The sequence below is a fragment of the Oryctolagus cuniculus genome, chromosome 1, assembly GCF_051225735.1.
Source record: "Oryctolagus cuniculus isolate XC-2025 breed Fujian yellow rabbit chromosome 1, ASM5122573v1, whole genome shotgun sequence".
Classification (NCBI taxonomy): Eukaryota; Metazoa; Chordata; class Mammalia; order Lagomorpha; family Leporidae; genus Oryctolagus; species Oryctolagus cuniculus.
In genome coordinates, this window is record NC_142867.1 from 124,356,231 (window position 1) to 124,378,752 (window position 22,522).

The window sequence follows — 22,522 nt, forward strand, 5'->3', positions numbered from 1 at the left end:
TTTATGCTTAGGTAAACCTGGCCTCCCACTCACTGCAAAGAGTGAGCAGACAGAAAACGTGGTCAACTCTATGTCCAGCACCACCGTGAAGAGGTGGCTGCGGGGCACTGTCGGGGCTGAAATCCCACTGGCCTTGCTCTGTGCCCCAAGGGTCTGAGTCCTTGTTGACACCAGGGCCACACCGTCATGTCTTGATGTCATTCATTCCTTCTCATGCCTTTTGTGACCAAGAACTAAGCTGCATTTCCACCAGGCCAAATGGAAGACAGAGCCGGAGAGTTCCTCCAAGCCATGGGAGAGAGGAGGAAATACGGGGTGGACGCAGGGATTTTGGAGGGTCTCAGGTAGACCGCAGGTGCCTGGCGGGGGGAGGTCATGCTGGGGAAAAGGGCTCATTGTGACAGCTGAAGTTGCCTGGGCCAAAAGCGTTGTCAAGTGTGGGTGAAATCTGTTGTGGGCTGGGTGGAGAGCAGGTGCTGAGCTCATGGGATGATGTCACTTAGATCCGGGTTTAGATTTCTTCAGATCTTAGGAGAATCTTGCGCCTCCAGCTACAATGAAACAAGGTAGGCCAGCACGCAAGGGCCATGATGGAGCAGCTCCCAGAGTGCGACGGGGTATTCTTTCTCAAGAGTAACAAGCCCGGAAGGCACCAGATAACCATGGTGACCTCCGAGCTGGAAATTTCTTTTAGCAAAGGGGTTCTCCAAGTGTGATTCCCCTCCCTGCCCCCACCAGCAGCTTCTGTACCCCACCCCGGGAACTTGCTAGAACCACATATGCTCAGACCTCTAGGGCCTTGGGTTCAGCAATCTGGGTTTGCCTCTAGATGCCCCTGATGCCCCTAAGAGCTCCAGAGCCAGAGGCCCACATCATGCAAACAAGAGGCTACTGCTGAGTGAGTGGAGCCTCCAGGCTTGTTAGAACCCAATGTAGCTGCCTCATTGACTCAAGGAGAGGCCGGGAAACTCATGAGATCGGCTGCCCCATGCCTGCACTCAGGGGGAGCAGAGCGCGCGTTAGCCTCTGTCCTCGGACTCTGGGCCTCCAGTCTTTGTCATCTAACGGACTAGACCAGACCACTGCATTGGCACAAGATCACACTTTAGTTCAGAGACACATTGGCATAAATACTTGAAAGGGACCCACCCCTGCCGGGGCAGCCTGAGAGCACGTGGCTCTCCACAGCGCTGTGACGCTGGGCCCTCAGGCGGTGCGTTTTAACACTGAAGACAGTCCTGGGCATTTTCGAAAACAGTTCTGGGTCGAAAACAGTTCTGGGTACGGCTGTGGCGTCTGCTTTGACAATTGCCACTGACTCCCGGCCCCACACTCTCTTGTACTAATATTTTTTCCCCTCTGAGGTAGATTATTTATCGGGGAAACCAAAATAGAAACTTTTTTTTTTTGTCTTGTCATTTACCTTAGCAAGTCCTTTGCAAACAGGCTGACCCTGAGTCTCCTGTTTGGGTCAGTTAAGTGCCCTTTTTCCTTTTAACCTATGCCCGCTATTCGAACCTGAGCAAGGTCCAGTCCACTAGACAGCTGACTTTGGGTTATATCACTCCGATTCCCTCTTCTCCTCCCCCTTGTGGATTGAGGCAGTGCCCAAGGCGCTGCTGCAATGGGAGGCCTGAGCAGGCCATGCCACCTGGACACCAGGGTCACCATGGCAGGGACTCTCGTCTGCATCCCAGGCACCCCTGTCTAGAGCACAAGACCGGGCCCCCGGGCAGGTCACAGGGGGCACGGCTGGCTTCCGCAGGGCTTGGCATCCTCAGGTTTCAGAGCCTTGTTGCAGGTGGTGGAGGCCTGGCCGGAGGGGTCCCTGCACTCCACCGTCCGCCGCTGCCAGCCAGCTCCACAGGTGGTAGAGCACTCGGACCAGTCCCCCAGGACCCACTGCGCATGCAGCAGCGGCTGGATGACGTTGGTGGTTGCTCTCTCTTTGCCGTTCTGCATGCTGAAGTCCACGTCGTTGGGAACAAAGAAGGTGTATTTGACCTTGGGGGGGAAGACCTCACCAGGGACTGTCAGGAGCTGCACGGTGAGGGGCTCAGGGAGGGGCCGGAAGCTCTGCAGCCGCTCGAGGGTGGCGATGGAGCCGCTGTACTTGAGAATGGTCCCCTTCACCAAGATGTCCTGCTCAATGGCGGAGATGGCCAGGTTGCCGTTGAGTAGGTACCGCCCGTCAGCCGTCTTCAGGGCCAGGTAGTTGCCGTCATTCTGGACCCCTGGGTGGCTCCTCTGTTTCACATCAATGTTTGTGGCCCCAGCTGGGATGGTGATGATGTCATTGTAGCCATAACTAGGACAGGAAGAGAGAAAGATGCCCTTAGGACCAGTGGCAATGCCGCCGGGGGGGTCCCTGGGGGCGGCTGCGGCTCAGAGATTGAAGCTAGCATCCCCGAAGACTGGGGGAGAGCAGATGGAAGCAACTTGCAAAGAATGAAGCCGCTGCTCTACATTCTAAACCCAGCTGTTCAGGCCGAGAGGAATGTCTTGTATGTCGGAATTTTCAAGGCTTGGAGCTTCATCTGCCAACTTGATTTCAAATGTTTGGGCTGGGGAGTTCGGATGTGTGGATTTTGACAATTGCAGAGAGAGGGGAGGAGAGCCCGAGGGGTTTGGAAAGCTGCATTGGTGCAGTCAAACCTGGCGCCTCCCGGCTCAAATGAGATCTCAGTACACTTCCTTCCTTGCACTGATATAACATGGTGTGTTGGGCTGTGTGTTTGGCCTAATGGTTAGGATGCCGGTGGAGACACCTGCATCCCATATTTGAGTGCCTGGGTTTGATATCCACCCCCAGCTCCTGATCGCAGCTTCCTGCGGCTGCAGACCCTGGGAAGCAGTGGTGATGGCTCAAAGAACTGGGTTCTTATCACCCACATGGGAGCCTGGCTCCTGGCTTTGTCCCCAGCCTCGTCCTGGCCATCGCAGGCATTTGGGAAGTGAATCAGCAGTTGAGACGTCTCTCTTTCTGTCAGTCTCTGTTTCTCTGCCTCTCAAAGAAATAAATGAATCATTTTTTTAAAAAGATCCAACATGTGTGGTCACCTCTATACTCAGAGTTCAAACTCACATGGGAAAAAATCTGGTCCACACAGCCTGTCCAGAACCCATCCAAGGTAGAAGCCTTGTGTTACTCTTTAAGACAATCAGCTCTTAGTATTTGGCTGATTGGTCCCAGGGCAGGATGGAGGCAGGGGTGGGGCGGGGTAAACTGAGCTTCTTTGGAGCCAGACACCATGAGCACCCTGCTTCTACAGGGACTGGGTGCTGTTGGGGGAAATGTTTCAAGTCCATTATAGGCGTGGGGCTCCACGCGGGATGGAGAAAGCTTGGCTGTTTGTTCTCTTCTGGTCATCGGGGTTACAAAGGCAGGGGAGAAAGTCAAATGTATTGAATGAGAAAGCTAGCTGGCTCCTTCCTATTCTTGCTGTACCCCAGCTGGCCTACCATATTTAGGGACTTGGGGAAAGCAGCTAAGGGATCCCATATCTGAACCATCCAAGCTTCTTTTTCCTGTGTGCTTTGGGTTTAAATCTGAAAAGCCTGCCGCGTTGTCGGCTAGAGGGTGATTCCGTTCTCTGAGACTGGTGGGATGAGACAGAGACAGAGAAGGAGTGAGAGAATGAAGAGCAAGAGAGAGAGGCAGGGTGGGGCACACTGCACCATGTGGAATGCTACAGAGTAACACTTTTCAAAAACTCTGAGGAACTGAGGGTGAGAGAGGTGGTGGACACCCGGGTGGCTTCTGGAAGGGGAGATACCTGCACAGACGGCGCAGTGGTGGAGGCGTGGGAGTGGAGCATATGCAACCCTTGCCCTTCCTCCCCAGGAAGTGCATGGAAAGAAAGCTGGCCCAGGACATGAGAGACCTGGGTTCCCTTTGCCGCTCTCATGAACTGCCACTGTCACCTCTAAAGAGTCGACTTCGTCGTGTCTTTGCTTCTACAACCGTGGCAGGGAGAATAACAGTATCTGTCTTGCCCACTTCATAGCCTGATCCAGGAATTGAATGAGAGCAGGGAAGTGCAGGCTGTTTGGAAAATCTGAGGAGCTTCACGAATATGGGGAATTAGGACGCCAGGAAAGTGCCTGGAGCCATGAAAGCACCGAGAGAGCGGCCAAGGCCTGCCCCCTGCTGTGCAGATCCATTGCGGAAGTGGACAGGGCTCCCCGGGCGATTGTCTCAGACACCCTCAGCAGGCGGCCTCTGCCCTGGGTTCCATCCTCTAAGGAGGGCTGCATGCATGCTGTGCCGAGTGCCACACACGTCCCACGTCATAGCGGCTCTGAGACAGATGTGACTGTTGCCATCAGGTAACGACACTGCAGCTCCTAGCGTGCAAGAGAGCTGCGCCGTCGCCACCGCTGCAGAGCAGGGGCCACCACTCAAACCCAAGCCTACCACTGTCTGAAGCCCACCGTGCTGACTCTTTATACCCAGGGACCCAAGTCCCTGGGAGCCTCACCTGGAGGGGGTGAGAGAGCCGGAGACCTTCCTGCACGAGTTGCCTTTGCCCCCACACACCCCACATTTGTCCAGCTTCCTAGGCGAGTCCACCACGTGGTCACAGCCAGCTTTGACGCACTGGCCACGCACGCAGATGGCCAGCGTCTCTGGCCCGCAGAGGGTGCCATCGATCACCTGCAGCAAGGAAAGGTAAGAGGGGCTGTGTTGAGCGAGGACACAGCCCGCAGGTCGGGTAGGGACGGGTGACCTTCCTCCCCGTCGCTGGCTCCGGACTCTCACCTTGGCCTCGAACACTTTGAACTCGCTTCTCCCCCGGGCTCGGCAGAACAACTTGCAGCGATCCCGGGGGGACACCCCTGCGTACTTGGGGACCCACTGCAGCAGGTTCCCCTCCAGGTCGGTGTAATTGTAGGCATTGTATTTCTCACACTGCTGCTCCCGGAAGCTTTTCCCTACAAAGTAAGGAACGGGGCGGAGGTTAATGGAGGAACACGCCTGCATTCGCGACACCTTTCTTCCTATTGGCTTTCAACTCAAGCCAAGGACAAGGTGCAGTGTCACCTGGGCTGACACACTCTAACCCTTCCTCAAAGGGGCAAGGAAAGGAGCCATCCAGTCCCGCGCCAGGCTTCCTGGAATAAGTGTCCTTTCCATCTGGGAATGGTGCTGACTCCCTGTGTCAGGTGAACAATCTTAGGGAAGAACTTGGCACCACTCAGCCAGCTTGGAAGGCACAGAGTGTGCACGGAACCGTATTTCAGGGTCTCTGCTGGCCACACCCTATCTTGACATCCTCGGTGACACGGGACATTTCCCCAGAGCTCCCCAACCTACATTTCTAGCTGGATCTTGACCTTGACCTTGTACCGCACCTTCTGTAATTCTGGCTGACCACCGGGGAGCTCCACTGTCTATCCTGTGACAACCTCCAAGTCAGCAGGCCGACCCCGTATGTCCGTCCACTAACTGCCTTCATTTTCACTTGCTGGCACTGCTGGACACCTGTGTGAGCTTGGCATCTGGTGCCTCCTGGGTGTTTGAGCTTCCCTGTTTGCAATCCATCACAAGATCATACGCCAGATTCAGCCTCTGGGATCCACAGGATTGGTTCCGGAATCCCTGCTGATACCAAATCCACAGAGGCTCAAGTCCCTTCTAGAGAACGGTGTAGCATTTGCATATATCCTATGCACATTCTCCTGTATGCTTTCCTTCAGTGCCTAACACCATGTAAAGAGTTGCTATCCTGGATTTCTTAGGGCATGATAATGAGAAGAATAGCTGGAACATGTTCAGTACAGTTGCATTTTTCCCCCAAATATTTTCAGTCTTTGGGTGGCTGAATCCTCAGATGTGGATATGGGAGAATGAGTGCAAACTCAGGACCATTTAGGAGTTAAAATGGCCGGCGCCGTGGCTCACTAGGCTAATCCTCCGCCTTGCGGCACCGGCACACCGGGTTCTAGTCCCGGTCGGGGCGCCGGATTCTGTCCTGGTTGCCCCTCTTCCAGGCCAGCTCTCTGCTGTGGCCCGGGAGTGCAGTGGAGGATGGCCCAAGTGCTTGGGCCCTGCACCCCATGGGAGACCAGGAGAAGCACCTGGCTCCTGGCTTTGGATCAGCGTGGTGCGCCTGCCGCAGCGCGCCGGCTGTGGCAGCCATTGGAGGGTGAACCAACGGCAAAGGAAGACCTTTCTCTCTGTCTCTCTCTCTCTCTCACTGTCCACTCTGCCTGTCAAAAAAAAAAAAAAAAAAAAAAAAGGAAGAAAGAAAAGGAAAAAAGAGTTAAAATGCCTGCATCCCACGTGTGGCTTCCCCGGGGGAGCCAGCACGCAGCCTCCTAAATGCGCCCGCCTCCTCTCCCCACTGGCTGCACGCTGCTTCCAGGTCATTCTGTCTGAAACAAGAGGTGGGTGTTTACACCCCACCCCCCCAGACAATCCTGAAATTCAACCTGTTCTCTGCCCTCACTGTGCGCTGCAAGGCCGGTGGGGACGTTCTCACGCATTGCCGTCTGGCTGTACACCTGACCCTCCCAGTCGGCCCCCGAGGGAGTCCGCTTTGCAGAAGCTCCCAGGGGACCCGGCGGAATGGTGGGCACAGACAACCCTCGATGTGGTTTCAGCCATTAAGGCCCTTTGAGGTCTGGCCTTGGTGTTGCTGCATTCTGCTTGACTGCAGCCGAGCTGAGGAACGCCCCCCTCTCCTGCCAGTGCCAGTCCTGGCTCAGCCCCTCACACCTTGCCGCCATCTCCGCCCCAGGCCCTCCCTGCTCTGAACTCCTCACACACCTGCGCCCCGTGTCTCCTGGGTTAAGTCTTAATTGCCGCATATAGGAGTTTGGGTCTCTAATTGGACTGCGAGCTCCTTGGGGCCATGCCTTGGGCACTTTTCATGTTGTTGATACCATCTGTTAGGGTTCTAGACACAGAGCACTTGATTGAAATGGCTGACATTGGTGCATCTGAAATCAAGACACCACCTATCGCCTGCCTGGTACCTTATATCCTGTTCCTGCTACCCCTTCCTGGCAACGTGTCACTCCATACGCCAGGCAAACTGTCACGTAGCTTCTAGACCCTGATGCCATGGCTGATTCTTCCCAGCCTGCAAAGCTGCAGCGTCCACACATTCCCCCGTTAGACATCAGCCCCGGGCCAGTGTGCCTTTGCCCTTGGATAAGTCTCTTTGCATGCCTGCCAGTGCTTCCCGGAGCTGCACAAAGCGGAGCTGGATGAGAAGTGGGGAAAAAACTCCTAAGGCCTCCCTCTCACACGTTTGCTGCTGCCCCTGACTGCCTCCTGGTATGCTTCCTAGCACGTACTAGGGGATCGGATTATGCAAGGTGAGGCAGAGGTAGTGTTGCTTCCTGGGAAGGTTCCATCAGGCCTACGCCACGGCCCCCCAGGGAAGATGAATGTGCACAGGAATCAGATTCAGAAGCCCGCCCCCTCCCTGGGCGAACGCTGGCTGGAAAGACCTTGGAGGTCTGGCTCCAAGACGTACTTTGGAAAAGCTTTTTTTTTTTTTCTGCACAAGACAGGGCTTCGGCTGCCTCCAGGACTAGTTTCCTTGCCACCAGTGCTGTGCAAACGCCCCCCCCCCCCCCCAGAAGCCGGGAGCAACACCCTCTGTCTCCGCATCCTGGAGGACAAGGGCAATTTCTCTCCTTGACCTTGGCAGCTCTCCCCACACAGCGAGAGCTGCCCTGGGAAAACCGAGGGCTGCCCCAGAGCTGGCTGAGTGCACAGTCCACTCAAGTCTGGAACTCTGCACGCAGGGAGATGGCCCCATGCCTCCTCGGGGAGGGGGCAGCCGAAGTGGCGCTCACCATCAGGGGGGCACTCCTCCGTGTGGCACGACTGGTACTTGGCTCTCCGGCCCAGGCAGTATCTTCCTCCATTCTGAGGCTCGGGATCCTTGCACTCACGGTGGGAAAACTGCACGCCTCCTCCACAGGTGCGGGAACACTCTCCCCACGGTCCCCACGGGGCCCAGCCTCCGTCCACCACAGCCTGCAACACACAGCACCACGCTGCTCAGGGCACAGGGGACAGGGCTCCGCCATCAGCATAACCAGGGGCCGTGGCCCCGAATTCCTTATCGGGTTCTTCTCATCTAGGGGCGTGGAGCTCCAAGAACTGTCTCCATCATTGAGTGGCTTTGGGAAGACAGAGGCTACACTGGGCACCCTGTGCGGTCTAACACAGGGCCTTGACCTCATGCAGGTGCTTGATAGGATACTTGGTGGGTGGATGGATGAGACTTGCATGGGAACAAGGCTGGATCTAACCCAGCTGTTCTCCAGGAGGCAACTGGCGGTGTTGACAGACCTGGTGGTTGTCACACCTGGGAGCAGGGGAGTTACTGGCAGCCACTGGACAGATACCAGGAATGCAGCTAAGCTCCCAACAATGCACAGGCCCTGCAGCGAAGACTTCACCCAAGCGTGGGAGGAGAATGGGAGGTGAGTGAGGACGAATACGGGAATCCTGTGCTAGCTCAGGCTTGGAGCAAGAGCGTGTGGTTGACCCAGCCTGGCCCGTGCAGGCTCCTGAGGCTTAGTACCGAAGATGCACCATGAGGACAGCCCCCTAGGCGTGCTCTGGGGCCACCCTGGCGATTGGGCACTGGGCTGGGACCAGGCTGTGAAACCCAGCGGATGCTGTTTCAAAGCAATGGCTCCGGGACTCGCAGTCGGAGAAATGCGATCGGCCTCGCAGTCTGGATGTATTAAGAGCAGGGCAGAGAAGTGAATCATTTAAAAACCCTCACTGGCACTGCCTTGGTTGTTCGTGCAAGTTTCCTCTGCACTGGGCCAAGTTGTGTCTGCCTGGTCGGAGGCGGCTCGGATTCTGTCTCCCCTCATTATTCCCCGACCTCTAGTTATGAATCAGCTCAAACACGGGGTAGGTAGGCTGTGAGCCCCGCGCCCAACCCCATCCGGCTCAGTCTTGATAGACTATTCCTCCTTCACACCACTTGGTTCACAGTGCATTGAGAATGGCTCCTGTTTGGCGAGTGCCCGCCCACTTCTCAGCCGCGTCACCCCTCGCCAATCAGCAGGGGTCTCAAGTCAAAGCGCCAATGCAGCTACAAGGACCCCGTGGCGGGGGGAGGGGAGGTCTCCCCTACACCTGGAGCTACGAGGTGTCCTTCCACTGGCTCCCAGTGCAGCCTCCAAGGGCCCCCCTCCTGGGGGAGCAACACGCTCAAGCCTGTTTGCCAAGAGCCCAGGGATATTACTTAGGAGGCCTAGGCTGCAGCCTGACCCGAACAGCTTTCCCCACCCCCTCCCTCCTCCCTTCCCCACCTCCTCCCCAGTGGCCGTCCCTCACCTTGGGCCGCTCCACATCCTCCTCAGGCAGACAGCTGCCATCCCAGCAGAGCCGCCCTGGCCCGCAGGGTGTGCCGTCGGCCCAGGGCAGGCTGCCGTTCTTCGTGTGGCAGAGGGGCTCGGCACTGTCGGTGTGGCACCACAGCTGGGCGCAGACGTCTTGCGCGGAAGTGTTGGGGCAGTGGCGGAAGCCTGGCCCAAATATCTGCTTGCACTGCTGGTCCAGTTCATAGAGGGCCTTGCGGCCCGGGAGGTCCGTGGGGAGGGGCAGGGCCGAGGTGGGGGCATCCAGGAGACAGTCTCCTGAGAAAGGGAGGAAGCAGAGGGACTAGAACAAGCGCACGGGGCAGGAGCTGCCTCCTAGGTCTCCGTGGCCTCCCACGGGCCCCTCGGATTCTGAGCCACAGGGTGTGAGGTCGGGGCATCCCCAGTGTCCTTGCCCCTGGACGCAGGAGCTGTCACCCCGTCGCACAGAGCTGATCTGATCGGTGACGCTCAGCTGCGAAAGTTGTTTCCCTAGGACCCACTTTCTCTGCCTATCCAGCTATCCAGGACATCTAGGATGCATCTCTGGCATTCTGTGTGTACTTAGTAGATGCCAGTTGGCTGCGGTACTGAGTCACATCCCAGCGGCACTGGGGACGGCAATGCGCTCTTAAGAAACACATCTGGTAGTGAGTAAATCATGCTATCATGCTACTGAGGTCTGCGTGCTCTACTGTTTTTTTTTTTTTTTTTTTTTTTTGACAGGCAGAGTGGACAGTGAGAGGAGAGAGACAGAGAGAAAGGTCTTCCTTTGCCGTTGGTTCACCCTCCAATGGCTGCCGCGGCTGGTGCGCTGCGGCCGGCACACCGCGCTGATCCGATGGCAGGAGCCAGGTACTTCTCCTGGTCTCCCATGGGGTGCAGGGCCCAAGCACTTGGGCCATCCTCCACTGCACTCCCTGGCCACAGCAGAGAGCTGGCCTGGAAGAGGGGCAACCGGGACAGAATCTGGCACCCCGACCGGGACTAGAACCCGGTGTGCCGGTGCTGCAAGGCGGAGGATTAGCCTAGTGAGCTGCAGCACCGGCCTGTTTTTGCCTTTTCAGTGAGAAGTGTCTTGAATGCATTGAATCACTGTTCTACTCACTGGTTCAGTTTTGACCAGACACTCCCATCTCCTGCCCCCTACTTCGTGCTCCCATATGACACGGTCACCGCCTCTTTGCCATTTCTGAACTATCGTAGGATCTATCGCTCCAGCCGGGAACGCTGTCTTCTCTCCCCTGGACTACCTTCTTCCGTTCCTTCCAGCTCCGCTCAAACCCACCTCCTCCAGACAACCCTTCCAGACTAATTCCACTTGCTGTGTCACTAACAAGGCTATGTTATTAGCACAGTACTCCGGCTGCAGGGGGACAGGCAAGGCAGAGCGGACGGGCTTGGAGGATGGTGTGATGGCCCTCTTGTCTCGCCCCTAGCTGAGGGCTCCATGAGCCAGCACAGGTTCCCACAGCCATGGAAGGTGGCCTCCAGGGCAGCTGGACGGGAGAAGCAGGAGGAGGCCATGCGGTGCCTACCGTGGCCGCCGTCCAGGAGCTCGGTGAGGTACATGGCGCTGCAGGGGGACCAGGGCAGCGTCTTGTTCAGGTGGACGAACAGTGGCGCCATCATGTGGTGCTTGCCCACGGGCCCGAAGAGCCGTGTGCAGGGCTTCGAGTCGTCATGTGGCATGCTGAGCACATGTCCTGGGGAGGAGGGAGAGCCTGGTCACTCCTCCCGACGCCCACCATCCCATCCCCAGCCTGCCCTGTCCTGCAGAGGGCTCCCCAAGTGGCCCAGCAGGGGAATGCAACCCTCACGTCTCAGGGCTCACCCTGGCTTTCCTCTCCTGGGGAGTTCTCTCAGGTGACTGAGAAACATTGAGACTCCTTTATCTTCTGGCCTAAACTCACGTTCACCTGTTCCTTGCTCTCTCCCTCGACACTCTCTTTACAACTCCGTTTCCTTCACATCCCTAGTGCTCAGCTCGTGTGCAGCACCACGATTCGTACGTGAGCTTGTGTCACGTGCTGGCCTTTCTCTGCTGACGGTCCAGGCCACTGTCATAGTGTTTGGGCCTTCCATAAAGTGTGGGAATGGAACTGCACACATCATCAAATGTGGTATCTGCATATGAGGGGACTTGAAAAGTTCACGGAAAATGGAATTAAAAGATTAAGTTTATTTTAGAGCAAAAACTTTTTTGAAATTTTCATAAGACACATTTTCCATGAGCTTTCTGCAGGCCCTTCAAAGAACAGCTCTGTCAACATTATGAGGAGATCATGGCTAAGAGTAAGGGCTGCCTGTCCCGTAGGATCTGGGCTCCCCGGGACCCGGAAGAGGCGGTTCCCTCGACACAGTGAAGGAGGCATTGGCGGAGTCCATCTTACCCAGCTCATGGGCCAGTGTGTAGGCTGCCTGCAGGCCCTCGTCCTCAATCACAGAACAGCTCTTGTTAGGGTCACAGATAGTGCCGATGTCCGCCACGCCCAGGGTGTCACACAGCCCTTCCTTTCCGCAGAAGTTCTGCTCGGCAGAGAGAGAGACAGAGAGAGAGAGAGAGAGAGAGAGAGAGAGAGAGAAAAGCAAGTGTATGTTAGCAGGGTGTGCAGGCCGTGGGCACGGTGGGAAGTACCAGCGTGCACGGGGCATTGTGACCACTGAGCAGTCTGTGAGATACCCCCTGCTGGCCTGAGTGTCCCCTGGGTCAGTGGGGACAAACGCCTGCTCCTCTCTTGGGACTGGCAGTGTCCAGACTTCTGATACTTGTTTTGCGAAGGCAGCAAGACTGCCTAGTCTTGGCTGGGGATGCTGCTGCTACACGGCCTCTTTGTGCCTTAACTTCCCCAGCTGTAAAATGGGGCTGACACCAGTACTTGCCTGGTGGCACTGCGGGGAGGACTGAAGGCGAGGACCGGGGCCTGGCACATTTCAGGAATCTGTCCATGTGCATCACGCCAGGAATCTGGGTGGGGGTGGGGGCAGCCCTGCTGCCGTGGGGAGACCCCCAAGGCACCCCTTCCCACCCCGTTACCTGCCCCTGTTTAACATCCGCCAAAAACACAGCTCCTCTCTTGATTCCACTCCAGCCTCTGCCTGGAGAGGTCAGTCCATTTCCTCTGGTTACGACCTCGGCAGACAGCTGGTGACAAACTTTCCCAGAGCAGCCCCCGCCAGATTCTTCTTCTTCCCTTGCACATGGCTCGCACACTTGTCCTCATGACCCCTCCCCGTCACTCCCGGCAAGAGGCTTCTGGCGTCCAGCTGGGGCCAGCAGGGAGACCAGACCGTTCCCATTTTTGGCCAGGCCCAGTGGTCCCCGCTTTGATCTGCCCAGCCGGCCTCCCAGGACTTCCGCGCCCGCCCGCTGACCTGTCTGGTGAGCAGGATGGCCGTGTCGAAATGCTCTGGGTGGCGATCGCTGGGGTGGTTGAAACGGCGCTGCCAGCTGCAGAAATTGCGCAGGGTGAGGCCGCCATTGTCCGAGACCTCCGGCCCCCATTTCTCGTCCTCCACAATCAGCACCTTGACCACCATCAGGTTGATGGAGTTCCTGATACTCGGGTGCTTGTAGATGCGGGCGGCCACCGACATCAGTGTCAGGATGTGGTTCTGTCGGGAGGGAGGGAACAGAGCGCAGAGCAAAGGGTTCAACCTCTCGGCCCCCGCTCCACTGCGGCCCAGCTCGTTCCGGGCCGTGGCCGGTGTACCGAGCCGTGCGGGGTGCTCATGTGGAGTACGGCAGCTGGCTGAGACTCGCAAGTTTTCGGTGTGATTTCCCCTTGGTTTGACATCAGTGATTGATCGACCCAAGGTCCCAAAGCCAGTGGGTACAGGGCCACACTGAAACCCGCACCGCCTGGCTCCAAAGCTTGTGCCCGTGTGGCTCTCTAAATCCAAACGACTGAAAACTCAACAGAATTAGGATGACAGCAACTCAGTCGCGCTGGGCGCATTTCAAGTGTCTCTGTGGCTTGTGGCAACTGCATTGGAGTCGCAGAAAGTCGTAGTGGGCTGCATGGCTTTTCCCACCTTGGCCTGGACAACTACTTACCCCTACCCTCCCTGGCCTCTGCCAGAAACAATTATCTGAGTGCACAGTGTTGGTAAAAATCCTGCCCCAACCACCACCTTGGAATCTAGCCGAGGAGTTCCCCATGTCTGTTGGGAGCAACCTCCGCTCCTCACCATGGGAACTGTTACCCCCCCCAAAAAACATAGCTCTTCTAAACATGCAAAACGATACAAGGGCCCTTCAAAAAGTTCATGGAAAATACATATCACGAATAAACTATGCATGGACTTACATTGTTTTTTTAGGCGCCAAAATAAACGTACCTTGTAATTCCATTTTTTTTTTCCCATCAACTTTTTCACGTGCTCTGGTTAGCCACGCCGCACCAGCCCCTGGGGCACACTGGCCACAGGTTTCCTCCTTACAGTTTCATAACAGCTCTACGGGGTGGGCCTAGCGAGCCCTGTTTCACCAGTGAAGAAGTGGTTCTAGAACCTAAAGGCAGGATACCAGTCCCTGTGCGTCTGTCTCTCCGAAGTCCACCCTGCTCTCTTGATAACGTTTCCCAGGGCTTGGCTCCCTGGTTTCTGCCCTCACAGCCCCCTGAAGAGTTGATTCCCTTCTGCCTGGGGCTGGGGAGAATCCAGCAAGCCCAACACAGCCAGCCCATGTGCCTAGGAGCCCACCTACTTGCAGCAGGAGGAGCGGACATCAGGGCTTGGCCTCTGGTCTGTCCTTGGCCTGCTCATGGCTCCCCTACTGGATCCCAAGGCTTTGAAAGGAAGCCAGACGGGAGCTGGCTCTCCTGCCCCAGCGGCCTCTAGAAATGGCCCCCTCGCCTCATTTTGTGGCAGGGGCCACAAAGCGACAGCGGCAGACAAGCGTGGTCCGTTCCGCTAAGCCTCTCTTTCTCTCCTGTGATCTGGAAGGTGGGTGTGGAAGGAGAGGGAAGGCTAGAGCGGGACATTCCTTCGGGGGAGGAAGCCCACTATTTGTGAATGGGATCTGTCTGTTCACCTCGCAGGCAACACGCCAGGTATTTTGCTAGTCCTACAAACGGGTTGGCAGGTTACTAGGCACAGGTTACTTAGCGCGTCAAGCACTCCAGCTATGTTTAGGCTGATGTAAACACCTTATCAGCAGAGCTGAAACTTGGCACCTGCTTCTGGAGCTGGATTCCTGGGGCGGCGGGGGGGGGGGGCAATCATATCATTACGCAACTGGGATGTGTGCCGAGGACTGGTAGCTTGCCGGGGCTAACTCCTGGCTGCCTGGGGGAGGGAGGGGACAGATGGAGTCTCCCAGTCTCTTTAAGAAGGGCCAGTGTCTGATGGGTTCAGGACCAGCCCTGGAATTTCTTCTGTGGCAATCTGTAACCATCCTCACTAGACTGCTTCCTGTTGAGTCTGAAAATCGGGCATGATGAAGTTGTACAAAAAGGTGTGAAAGCCAAGAGATGCCAGGAGCTAAACTAAGCTGGATAAAGGCAGCTGCGCCCAAGGAGCTGAAGACTTGACATTGACAACGGTCTCTATGCACGGGCTGCAGCTGAGTGACCCGTGATGTCATGGGCATGACCGCTGGGAAAAACCACAGAGATCTGCTGCTTGGAGGGCGGGGCGGGGGGGGGGCAGGCACAGCAGGAGGAGCTTCCGGCACTAAGGTTTCCAGGGATCGTCTCTGGTGGGCTGCACGGTGAGCACCTTCTCCAGGCCCTGCCTAGCTGTCAGGCTGAGCTGGCCCCAGGGCGCTCTTCCTGGCCGCTGACCATCACAGGAGATAACCTGCATTGCAACCGGGCCAGCACGGTTCCACGGTCCAATGTTCCCTTCCAAACCTCAAATTTGGGCTGTGTTGACTTCCCTCGTCTCTCATGTCCCTAAGAAGCGCTGCCTCCTCTGTGGTCTCCCCCTCTCAGTTCTCTCTGCTGAGAAACAACGCATCACAGCTCTCTGGCGGGGAAGGACCCCTGGGCCTGGGCACCTCTGACTCCCTGCAGATCCCCAAGGCCCCCGGGGCAGGTCTGCCTTCCAGTCCCGCCTGGAGCTGGTCAAGGACAAGATCGCACGGCTTGTCCCATCACCTGGTGTCTATTTATACCTCCCCACGCTCTGCATAAGTGCAGGCATCCACTGAAGAACCTGAATGAGATCCTGCCCGCTGTGGACTGGATGCCCAGGCCAGCTAGCTGGGGGCATAGCCCTCGTAATTCTCAGACACAGAGAAGGAGATTCCTCCCCCAGAGCTCCCGTGGCAGCCAGAGCCAACTGTGGTGGGCGTGTAAGGGGGCTGGGCCTGGGTCACGTGCACTTCCAGCGGCGGCTTCTCCTGCCCAGCAGGCCACCCGTTATATTTTGCTCACCTGCAGCCACAGCACCTGGCAGCCCATACAGTTTCCCCTGTGCCGTGCCCAGGGAGGCCAAAGGAGGGGTGGCGACGGGAAAAACTGCAACCCCAGCGCCAGGCACCACTGCTCTTCCCTGCTGGCATCTCTCCAGGGCCAAGACTGTCCTGGGGAGGAGGCGAAGGAGGGGCCAGGGAAGAGGAAAGAAGAGCAGAAGAGACGGACCTGCGCAGCTACCCTCATCTCTCCTTGTTCTCCAAACAGCAGAGAGCGATGTCAGCTCAGCAAAGCACACACTTACTGGCTCGAATACTCAAAGCAGGGCTGGTGACCGCACCGTCCTCCCCACACTGCCAAATGGTTTCCATCACTGGCGGCAACTCTAGTGAGAGCTATGCTTTGCTGAGCACCTACTATGTTCCGGCCACCGACACAGGTGCTTTCCGTATTTTGTTACATCCTCGAGGCTAGCACTGCTCCTGCTTTGCTGGTGAAGGAATTGAGGTACAGAGAAACAGGTTTGCTTGATCTAAGACACAGTCATTTCTAGTTTCTTCCAAAGCCTACGCTCTTGCTCACTACCTGACTACCATCGGGGCTGCCTATAAGGAAATTACAGCCTGGCCCAAAGGAGCTCCAAGCATGCAAACAAGCAAGCTGGTCCCAGTCACAACCTGGGCACAGCCCACCCCCCAGCCCACCCTGGGGGATGGGGAAGGGAAGGGGAGGGGGAGAGAGAGGTGGCAACTTTTGGGTATTAAGACCTTTCTCTTCTCTATTTTTTTTTTTTTTGACAGGCCGAGTTAGACAATGAGAGAGAGACAGAGAGAAAGGTCTTCCTTTTCCATTGGTTCACGCCCTCCCCCTCCAAATGGCCTCTATGGCCAGCGTGCTTCTTCCTGGTCTCCCATGTGGGTGCAGGGCCCAAGCACTTGGGTCATCCTCCACTGCCTTCCCGGGCCACAGCAGAGAGCTGGACTGGAAGAGGAGCAACCGGGACAGAATCCGGTGCCCCAACCAGGACTAGAACCCAGGGTACCGGTGCCACAGGCAGAGGATTAGCCTAGTGAGCTGGCCAAGACCTTTTTCTTACAGAAATACCCCTCTCCTATCTTTGAGCATTTTGACTGCAGCTAGTAGAAGGGATGGGGAAGACTTAGTCTTTAGACAGTGGGAAGAATACAATCCGTGCATTTTGAGGGGGTCTTTCAAAAGTTGATGGAAAAATGCATATATTTTTAAAAAAATATGCATGGATCTCAAATGTTTTTGCACCAAAATGAACTTAGCTTTTAATCCATCTTCTCATTAACTTCTGGAGGCATCCCCATAGAGCACACATCTTTCACCCATGAAGACTTGGGAAGCGACAAGGCAAGTGTCTGTTTCTATTAGCTTCTAAATCGGGATACTCTTGCCCATGAAAGATGGTATGCTCCTACTCACACCAGAGCACGTATCAGCTGGGACTGTGTGGGGCAAACTAGGCTATAGGGCCACTCTAGTATCTTGTGGGAGACATCTTTCCCAGGGGACCCGGGTAAGAGGGAGATGGCTAGGACACCAGCCCCAGGAGCTGGCGTCCTAGCAATCAATGCTCTCATGTGCTCTGGGGAAGAAGAGCACCGCTCCACACCTCCTCTCTGCTAAGAGACTTTGGGAGCTCTGCTCGCTGCTGAGGCGCGCTGGTGCGGCGGGGCTCCCCAGCCCAAGTGTGGGGCACTGCTCAGCGGGACACTTAACTCTGGCTCTCCAATTCCACCCAGGGGACAATCAGGAGCAGGTGGATGTACTCAGACATAATGGACTCTTCCAAGGTGGTCCCTCCTTTCGGGAAGCCCCTTTTGTCTGAGCTCCTTAACTCTGAAAACAGATAAGAAGGTGGGCGGCAAGGGTCCCTTTTGTCAAGGGATTAAGCGAACTCCGTTGAACAGATTTCTGGTACACTTCACTGTTGCCCAGCAGTGAGACCAGCCTCTGGCACAGCTAACTCTTTCTCTCAGCCTGGAGGGCGGTTTCTACTTTGGGGTAGGGCCTTAGGACCTCACACTTTGGCCGGATGTCTTGGGATCGCCAGATTTAAAGATTCGCCCCACAGCATGGACAAGTGCCTGTGGGTAAACAGAGTCACGGACCCTCAACGCGTGAAGAGGGCAGCACGGCGCATTAGCAGAGGGCCCTGGACTCGGGCCGGTGCAGATCCAGCCCTGTCTCTTACTAGCTTTGTGACCCTGGGGTGTCCTCTGTGAGCTGTGCACTCCTCCTCTGCCCCCTCTCACATCTCTGTTTCCTTTGAGGGGCTGCCTGCAGAACCACTCTGTAAATTGAACACACTCAGAGGGAGGCTGCCCCTTCCAGAAGACTAGCTTGCCCTGAAGCAGCCTTCCAGACACTTAAGAGTAGAAGGGGTTACCTGGTGCAGGCATCCTGCTTCAGAAATGAAGAAATCTAAACCTTGCAGGGCTCTGTTCATTACAGGGTCATACCCCCCACCCCGGCCGATTGCTAAGACACCCCAAGCACTTTCCACCTGTAAGAACTGAGTCTCAAGCCACAGGCTGGGGAGAACTGGCTTCTCTCTGGGAGGCGGCAGGGGACGGGTCGGGGCAGGTCAGATCTTCAGACATCAGCACTTGGTTTTCATTCTCTTGGCTGAGCGCAGGAACCTGCTTTAGGAAGCCTAGGGCATTGAACTAAGTTCAAGCCTCTCCTGCAGCATCTTGCTCCGCAGGGGTGGGGGTGGGGGTGGGGGTGGGGGTGGGATCAGTCCCTCCCCTACCCCAGCAGGTGGCAGCAGACTTGCAGGTGGTAGGGCTGGTCCAGCTGAGGGAAGACTTAGAAGTAGACCCCCTGCCCCTCCCGAGGGAGGAACTCAGCCCTCACAGGTGCCCAGCACCTGTTCTGATGAACCCTTCAAGTTGGCTGGTTGTGACAGATCCAGACACGGGCTGGGTGGGGACGGGGCAAGCATGAGCCAGGTGGTCCAGCCAGGAGTCCCATGAGGATGGAAGGCCTCCAAGTGGCTCTGCCAACTTGTTGGGGACAGCCAGACCTGGATCTCAAACTGCAGCGAACAAAACCTCTCTACAACAGCCAGCTCGACCTCCTGCCTTCGGTGTCCCAGGGCCCTGGAGCCTGGCACCGTGGATGTGTGCCTCTGCACAGCCCTGAGTTCTGGAGATGCTGAGTGTCTCCTTGAGGCAAACGCTCAGCTCTCTCCGGGTCAAAGTGATGAGTTTAGGGAATGAGACGATGGCAGAGCATTAGTAGTGACAGTTTGGCTCCGAGGCTGAGAAGCTAAATTTTCCTGCTGCCTCCCCCTTGCCCTGGTTGCCCTTCCTAGTCCTGCTTCCTAGGTAGACGCTAGAAACTGGCCTGCCAGTGGAGGGGGTGGCACACAGCGTCCCAGCTCCGGGTATGCAACCAACGTGATCTCAGCCTCTTTTTGTGGAGGACCCTAGGAGCCACGCATGGTGGTCCCGAGGGCCTAAGGAGACAGGAGAAGCCCTCTCCTCACCTGTTTCCTGCCACCTTCTCAAGTACTTCTTGGAGGGAAAGGAGGCCGAGCAGTCAGCCAGCACCTCTCCCTGCTCTCAGGGTAGGTAGGAAACAAATATTAAACCAGCATGGATCCAAAACCCACGTGGCACTCTGCTCCAATGGCTCCGAGCTGCCTCTCGGTGCCCAGGGACAAGCACATCTACAAGGCTATGCAGGGGGAAACTTCTGGCCTCTGATACCCTGCCAGGGTACCCAGAGCATCCATACAGACCCCCTCATCAGCAAAACCCTCCCATCTTTTCCACCCTGCACTTTGGTAGGCTAGCGAGTAGGAGAGAACTGGAATGGTCTAGACAGGTGAGCATGTTTCCCTTGGTGCTCCCAGCAGCTGGCCACAGGCTGAGCCTGGGAATGGAATCCTGGACCAGAGATGCCATCAAAGTGTTAACGGACCTGCTGCTGCACTGTTTCAGGAAACCCTGACCTCCGGGCAGGTCATTCTTGTTCTGACCAGCACAGCATCCCGGGTTCTCTGTCCCCTGGGAGATGGGCACGTGCAGCTCTCTCCTGGCCGTCTCAGCATCCTCTCTGCATCTCGTCAGAAACGGGCCGGCTAGGGCAGGTATCCCCGGATGCCGTTTCTCTGTACCAGCTGGGCTGAGAACTGTGAACAGCTGCTGGACCAAGGTCAGTAGAGCTCTGGCTCCTCTAGAGACGGGAATGGAGAGAGCTCATCCCACTGCCCTGCTCTCTCCTTTTCCACTGCTCCCAGGCAGAAATCCTGTTCCCCTCCCTGCCTGTGCTGGATGCTGGCACTGCCAAGTTCTGCCGGGGCTGAGTGCCAGGTTGGCAAGGTAGCCCCTGCCCCTTGATCAGAACCAGCTGGGAACACAGGCGTTGGGCAGCCCCTTTCCAGGTTCAGCTCCCTCGGAACAATGTCTCCTACTTAATGGCAACCTCAGTTCTGGACCGGCAGCCACTTCTTTCCATCTCAGCTGCCTTCCCTGGGGGGAACCTCGAGGGTTTGGAGCAGCAAAAGGCTGGGGAAGCGGGGTGGGTGCTCTTCCAGTAGGTGCCTGGGGCACATGTTCAGTCCCACCTTGCAGCTCCATGTGCCCAGTGCTGCAAGGGATTCAGGAAGAGAGAACCCTGGGGAGGAGCAGGGAATGGGAAGCCACATGGGGGCTGGGCCAGTCGCAAGCCAAGGTGGCAGAAACTAAGACAAGCCATGCCCCTGCGAGGGGATCTTGATTGGGGTCCGGCTTGGAACGTGAAAAGTTTTTTTTTTTTTTTTTTTTTTTTTTTTTTTTTTTTTTTTTTTTTTTTAAGAGGGGTTGGGAAAAGAAGAATTTAGAGACAAGAGAGGCATGTGGGGACCTCCAGGCGAGGTGCTAGGGGAGCGCTCACGGAGTCCTACCTGCAGGTCGGCCCCATAGAAGGCGGCCATGGATGCGTCGGCCACCAGCAGCGTTTCCACGAAGCGAGCCTCAGACACAAACCGCTTGGTCCTACTCGTGGCTCCCAGGGGTGGGGGCAGCTCGCTGGCGCCTTCTGCCTCTTCTTCGTTGGCCCCCTCCTCCTCCTCGTCCTCCTCTTCCTCCTCTTCCCTTCTCTGTCCCGGACCCTCTAGGGTGTCCACCTCCCACTCGGGCTCTCGAGGGAGCGGGCGGGCTTCCGCGGTCGCGGCGAGCCCGGGGTCCCCGCGGTGCGCCCCGGGCCCCCAGCGCTGCAGGCGGTGCGGCTGGCCCAGCGAGCTCCCCGCGCCCTGCGGCTGGATGGTGAACTCCTCGCCGTCCAGCAGGAAAGAACCGCTCAGCCCGCGGCACAGGCTGACGGCCGCCAGCGACTCGGGCTCCCCATTCACCGTGCCGGAGAAGAAGCAGCCGCGCAGCCCCGGCTCGGCCCCGGCCACCCCGCCGGAGCCCCCGAGGCGCTCGATCTTGAACTCCGGCGCCAGGAAGCTGGCGTCGGGCGCCAGGCGCAGCACGAAGCCCTTGCCGAAGGCGGACAGGTGGAGCGCGAGCTCGCCCGCGCTGCCGGGCAACCGCGTGGGCACCACCAGCTCCGAGGCCTGACCCCCGGCCCCGAGGCGGGCCGGGGCGCCGCGGGCGAGCGGCGGCGGCAGCAGCGGCAGCAGCAGCAGCAGCAGGAGCGGCGGCCACCGGGGGGCGGCGGCGGGGGCGGGGAGCATGGGGGCTGCGGCTGCGGCGCGCGGGAGAGGGAAGAAGCCGGCCGGGCGCGGGCAGGTGCTGGCGGCGCGGCCGCTCTCTCCAGGCTGCAAGGCCGACTCGGCGGCGGGGCCCCGCGCGGGAGGCGGCCGCAGCGCGCGGCGGCGGCGGTCCCCTGGCGGCCCCTCTCGCTCGCGCACCCGCTCCGCCCGCCCCGCCGAGTGCGAGCAGCTGGCGCCCCGGCCCGCGTGCGCCCGTCCTCCGCCCCGGGTCGCGCCGGCCCCGCGCAGCAGCCTCCTGCCTCCTCCCCCGCCCTGGGAAGCACCGAGTGGGCTGCCGAGCCCTTCGTATTTATACTTCCTTCCCGGCTTTGACATAAGAGGTTTATTTTTGATCTCTCACTATTCCCGTTTCCCCTCCCCTGGGATCAGAGAGAAGCTGAAAAGAGGGAGAGACGGAGGAGGGGAAAAAAAAATTTGGATGAAATGTAAAACCAATCAGGAGCCGGCGAGACCCGCCCCGGTTAAGTGTCAACTTCAGCTTTCCCCTTCCCTTTCTACCGACCCACGTTAACTCATGCGGTGCTGGACCGGCCCTGCCCCCAGGGCCCTTGGGGAGGTCGCTGCCTCCTCCGGGGGAGCCCCAGGGCGCAAAGCCACATCCATCCTAGGAGCTCCTGCGTGGTGGCCTCAGCGGCACTAGTGGGACTCCCCCGCAGTCTCCCCGGCGGTGCCCCCCGGGTCGGACGAGCGGGCTCAGGAGGAGGTTCCATAGCTTCTCATTGAAAAGTGCAAAAAGGGAGGTGAGAAAAAGTACTGAATCTGCGCTCTGAGCGGCTGAGCATTGCAAACTGGGGATCAGGAAAAGCAAACAAAAAACAAAAAGCAATGCCATGTGGTTAAGACCCCCAAGGGAGGAGGTGGCCTAGAGCCCCAGCAGTGGTGCTACTCCTGCGTGAAGGGCTGGCGGCAGGTGGATCTCCCCCCCCCCCGGGGGGGGGGAAGAGGCAGCCTTTGCCCCAGCGGCCAGCATATCTTCAGCCCCTGAAAGCTCTCTCTTCCCCTGCAGATATTGCTTAATTGCCTGAGGGCTCCCATGGAGGTCCCCTTTGCACTCAGTGCCACAGCTGCAGGGACCCACGTACACACG

The 22,522-nt window shown here is 57.6% G+C and overlaps 1 protein-coding gene across 1 annotated transcript; it reads right to left on the reverse strand.

Annotated features, from left to right (window-relative positions):
- Positions 1-1,087: 1,087 nt before the first annotated feature.
- Positions 1,088-21,756, reverse strand: ADAMTS8 (ADAM metallopeptidase with thrombospondin type 1 motif 8). Its single transcript, XM_008259140.5, has 9 exons — positions 20,623-21,756; positions 12,718-12,957; positions 11,736-11,871; positions 10,881-11,048; positions 9,320-9,621; positions 7,813-7,996; positions 4,763-4,935; positions 4,482-4,657; positions 1,088-2,308 (listed from the first exon to the last, which is right to left on the reverse strand). The coding sequence occupies exons 1-9, from the start codon at positions 21,748-21,750 to the stop codon at positions 1,738-1,740; spliced, it is 3,078 nt and encodes a 1,025-aa protein (XP_008257362.4). The 5' UTR covers positions 21,751-21,756; the 3' UTR covers positions 1,088-1,737.
- Positions 21,757-22,522: the final 766 nt, after the last annotated feature.

What these genes read in the sequence shown, in the direction of transcription:
- ADAMTS8 (XM_008259140.5), bottom strand. Translation starts at nt 21,750, where the DNA reads ATGTCAAAGCCGGGAAGGAAGTATAAATACGAAGGGCTCGGCAGCCCA. An exon ending in TCTATGGGGCCGACCTGCAG is followed by an intron (nt 12,958 to 20,622) that starts GTAGGACTCCGT and finishes CCCTCCCGACAG; the next exon opens with AACCACATCCTGACACTGAT. An exon ending in GCTCCTGGACGGCGGCCACG is followed by an intron (nt 9,622 to 10,880) that starts GTAGGCACCGCA and finishes TCCCTTTCTCAG; the next exon opens with GAGACTGTCTCCTGGATGCC.